This window comes from Triticum aestivum, chromosome 3A, assembly GCF_018294505.1.
Source record: "Triticum aestivum cultivar Chinese Spring chromosome 3A, IWGSC CS RefSeq v2.1, whole genome shotgun sequence".
NCBI classification, from domain to species: domain Eukaryota; kingdom Viridiplantae; phylum Streptophyta; class Magnoliopsida; order Poales; family Poaceae; genus Triticum; species Triticum aestivum.
In genome coordinates this window covers 726,288,714-726,292,275 of record NC_057800.1, presented here as the reverse complement: position 1 = coordinate 726,292,275, position 3,562 = coordinate 726,288,714, and the positions used below count along the sequence as shown (strand labels likewise).

The 3,562-nt window shown below is 46.9% G+C and overlaps 1 protein-coding gene across 1 annotated transcript; it reads left to right on the top strand.

The window, feature by feature from the left end:
* Positions 1-1,493: 1,493 nt before the first annotated feature.
* On the top strand, positions 1,494-2,283 carry LOC123057281 (phosphatidylserine decarboxylase proenzyme 2-like). The gene is made up of 3 exons (XM_044480348.1): positions 1,494-1,881; positions 1,964-2,014; positions 2,131-2,283. Exons 1-3 carry the CDS (start codon positions 1,786-1,788, stop codon positions 2,281-2,283), a joined length of 300 nt encoding a protein of 99 aa, XP_044336283.1. The 5' UTR covers positions 1,494-1,785.
* The last annotated feature ends 1,279 nt before the right edge of the window (positions 2,284-3,562 follow it).

Below are 3,562 nucleotides of genomic sequence, written 5' to 3'. Positions count from 1 at the left end.
CCGACATGGCCATCGCGCCGGACATGGACGTGCCCACGCAGGAGGCGCTGCTCGAGTCCTACCTCTTCGCCCGCGATATTCGCCGCGAGCGCTAGTGCTACCGCCAGTATCAGGCGAATTTAGAGGCCACCTACAAGGAGATGGATGAGTTAGAGGATGAGGTGTTCGGCAAGATGGAGGATGAAGACGAGGTCGCTAGCTTGGCCTCGCCCCGTGGCACGACCATGAAGCCGGCATGCCCGCGAGCGACATCGACAACAAGAAAGAGTAGCTCATGGGAGGTCACCAACACTTGTATCCGATGAAGGCCACCTCCTCCCTTCCTGTTGAGGCCATGCTTGGTGGCCTAAACATCGTCAGCCGACTAGTCGCTTGCCGGCGATGTGGGGATGGATAGCTTCACTTCCTGGCACTTATGGCTGCGGAGGAGGCGCGACATCATTTGTCGGGGGGTCATGGCCGGCCGAAGATGGGGAACGGGCGCCGACGGTCATTTTAGGCTAGGTTAAGAGTCCGGTCTAGTTGAAATATGTCTAAATATAATGAATTTCTTCCGGTTTAAATGAAAAGCATTATGTTTTATTTAAAAATTATTCAAGTATGAACGAATATTGTCCAGTGCTTTCAGATATGCATCAAATTTGTTTATGTTCATTAAAATTATTCCAAAATGTTACTGGACATATGCGGACTGCTTTGGATAGTCGCCTCATGCGCCCGTGTCAGCAGACTGATCCCCCTATCCACGGACAAATAAGGTGTCCGATTTGAGGGTCGGTGTTGGAGATGCCCCAACCTGGTCTTTTGAATTTCTATGTCAAGATGCGACACAATTCAATGATGATATTCTGGTAAACAAAAAAATGCCACTGAAAATTCATGACAAGGTTGGCACAACTTTCCTGTTCTTTCCGATTTTGATGTCAGGGTGCAACACAATTCAATGGCGATCTTTTGCGCAGTGACACAAGGTCAATGTAAACTTACTGAGGTTGGCAAGACATTGAGCATCTCCAAAAGGAACAAAGAGCTACAAAAGTGTCAGTCAAATGATAGAACTTAGGGACTGCAGCGCACCACGTGGTATAATAAAGTACCTATGGAGTTTGGGAAGGTTTGCCTTTTCTCCCTGTTTTGTTGTATACCATGAGGCAACTGCTTACTGCTATTCCTACCATTGAAGATCTCAGTTAATTTTGCCTCTCCTGTCATGACAAAACTTGCTGATTATAATGCGACTCTCATATGGCCTGTACTCTTTTCTTTGTTCTGGCTGAAAAGCTTTGGCATGGAGAAGGCTGAAGGCACGTCTGATGTTAATAGCGTGACCCTTGCGGACTGTGCCTAAATCGCACAGCTGTAAGGACCACACTTACGGAGGTCAACAGTATAATTTGTCAAGATCGTACTACTGTCAATTTAGATTATCTCTGCATGTCAAAAGTACTAATGTCAATGTCTACTGCTTCTTAAAAATGGTCTGTGCTTTCCATTTCCCTTATATGACTTAATGCACTGAGAAGCCTTGAGCATTGCCATATTTAAGCTGAGATCCTCAGAATCAGCAGCTTTACATCTCAAAAATTGCACTACCCAGGCTGCCAGCTTCTCCTTCTCAACTCTGGAGCTAGGCCGTTCAGCCTGGCTTCCGAACAGGGCCTTACTTCCATATGCTTCTCGTTAATTATCAATTCTTATTTGATGCAACAGTCTAGCACCTAGTACAGCCATCCAGTAGCTTTCTGTACTTTGCATAAATTGATCATGCACTTTTTTTAATAACACATGGTTCAGGTGGCATTTGTTGCCATCGGAGCAATTATGGTAGGAAGCATCACATTCGTGAAAAAGGAGGGCGACTACGTCCACAAGGGAGATGAGGTTTCCTTTATACTCTGTCCTTGCGGGTGTTCTGCTGCTTATGCTAGTGTGTTAATTATCTAATTCATCTTCTTTCTCCCAGTTTGGATATTTCTCTTTTGGAGGGAGTACGGTAATCTGCGTGTTTGAGAAGGTTTGTATTCTTTCTCTCTGCTCTTTTCCCTTTTTAGATGCTGATAATCAACTTCGTAAACAATATGTTATCTCTTGCGCCAAGTCCCCAAACTAAAATGTTGTTTACATTGGCAGGATGCGATACAATTCGATGCTGATCTTCTAGCCAACAGCGAAAGATCACTGGAAACTCTTGTCGAGGTTGGCACAACATTGGGCGTCTCCAAACGGAACAGAGGGCTAAAAGTTTCGAAGCTACAAAAGTGTCAATTGAATGATAGAAGTTAGTGAGTGCAGTGCAGCATGGTACATAACTGTAAAGTTATAGGACATAGCTGTTGGGGAACGTAGTAATTTCAAAAATTTCCTACGCACACGCAAGATCATGGTGATGCATAGCAACGAGAGGGGAGAGTATTGTCCACGTACCCTCGTAGACCGAAAGCGGAAGCGTTAGCACAACGTGGTTGATGTAGTCGTACGTCTTCACGATTCAATCGATCAAGCACCGAACGCGCGGCACCTCCGAGTTCTGCACACGTTCAACTCGATGACGTCCCTCGAACTCCGATCCAACCGAGTGTTGAGGGAGAGTTTTGTCAGCACGACAGGGTGGTGACGATGACGATGTTCTACCGACGCAGGGCTTCGCCTAAGCACCGGTACGATATGATCGAGGTGGATTATGGTGGAGGGGGGCACCGCACACGGCTAAGAGATCAACAGATCAATTGTTGTGTCTTAGGGGTGCCCCCTGCCCCCGTATATAAAGGAGTGGAGGAGGGGGAGGGCCGGCCCTCTCTATGGCGCGTCCTAGGGGAGTCCTACTCCCACCTGGAGTAGGATTCCCCCTTTCCTAATAGAACTAGGAGCCCTTCCAAGTAGTAGGAGTAGGAGGGAAGGAAAGGGAAGGGAAAAGGAGAAGGAAGGAAGGCCCCCCCCCCCTCCCTAGTCCAGTTTGGACCAGCCCATGGGGAGAGGTGCGGCCACCCTTTGAGGCCTTTCTCTCCTTTCCCATATGGCTCATTAAGGCCCGATACGAATTCCCGTAACTCCCCGGTACTCTCGAAAATACCCGAATCACTCGGAACCTTTCCGATGTCCGAATATAGTCGTCCAATATATCGATCTTTACGTCTCGACCATTTCGAGACTCCTAGTCATGTCCCCGATCTCATCCGGGACACCGAACTCCTTTGGTACATCAAAACACATAAACTCATAATATAACCGTCATCGAACTTTAAGCGTGCGGACCCTACGGGTTCGAGAACTATGTAGACATGACCGAGACACATCTCCGGTCAATAACCAATAGCGTAACCTGGATGTTCATATTGGCTCCTACATATTCTTCGAAGATCTTTATCGGTCAAACCGCATAACAACATACGTTTTCCCTTTGTCATCGGTATGTTACTTGCCCGAGATTCGATCGTCGGTATCTCAATACCTAGTTCAATCTCGTTACCGGCAAGTCTCTTTACTCATTCCGTAATACATCATACCGCAACTAACTCATTAGTTGCAATGCTTGCAAGGCTTATAGTGATGTGCATTACCGAGT

Coding starts and splice junctions, on each gene's coding strand:
- LOC123057281 (XM_044480348.1), top strand. CDS start 1,786: ATGGTTCAGGTGGCATTTGTTGCCATCGGAGCAATTATGGTAGGAAGC. Junction 1,882..1,963: donor ACGTCCACAAGGGAGATGAG/GTTTCCTTTATA, acceptor TCTTTCTCCCAG/TTTGGATATTTCTCTTTTGG. Junction 2,015..2,130: donor TAATCTGCGTGTTTGAGAAG/GTTTGTATTCTT, acceptor TTACATTGGCAG/GATGCGATACAATTCGATGC.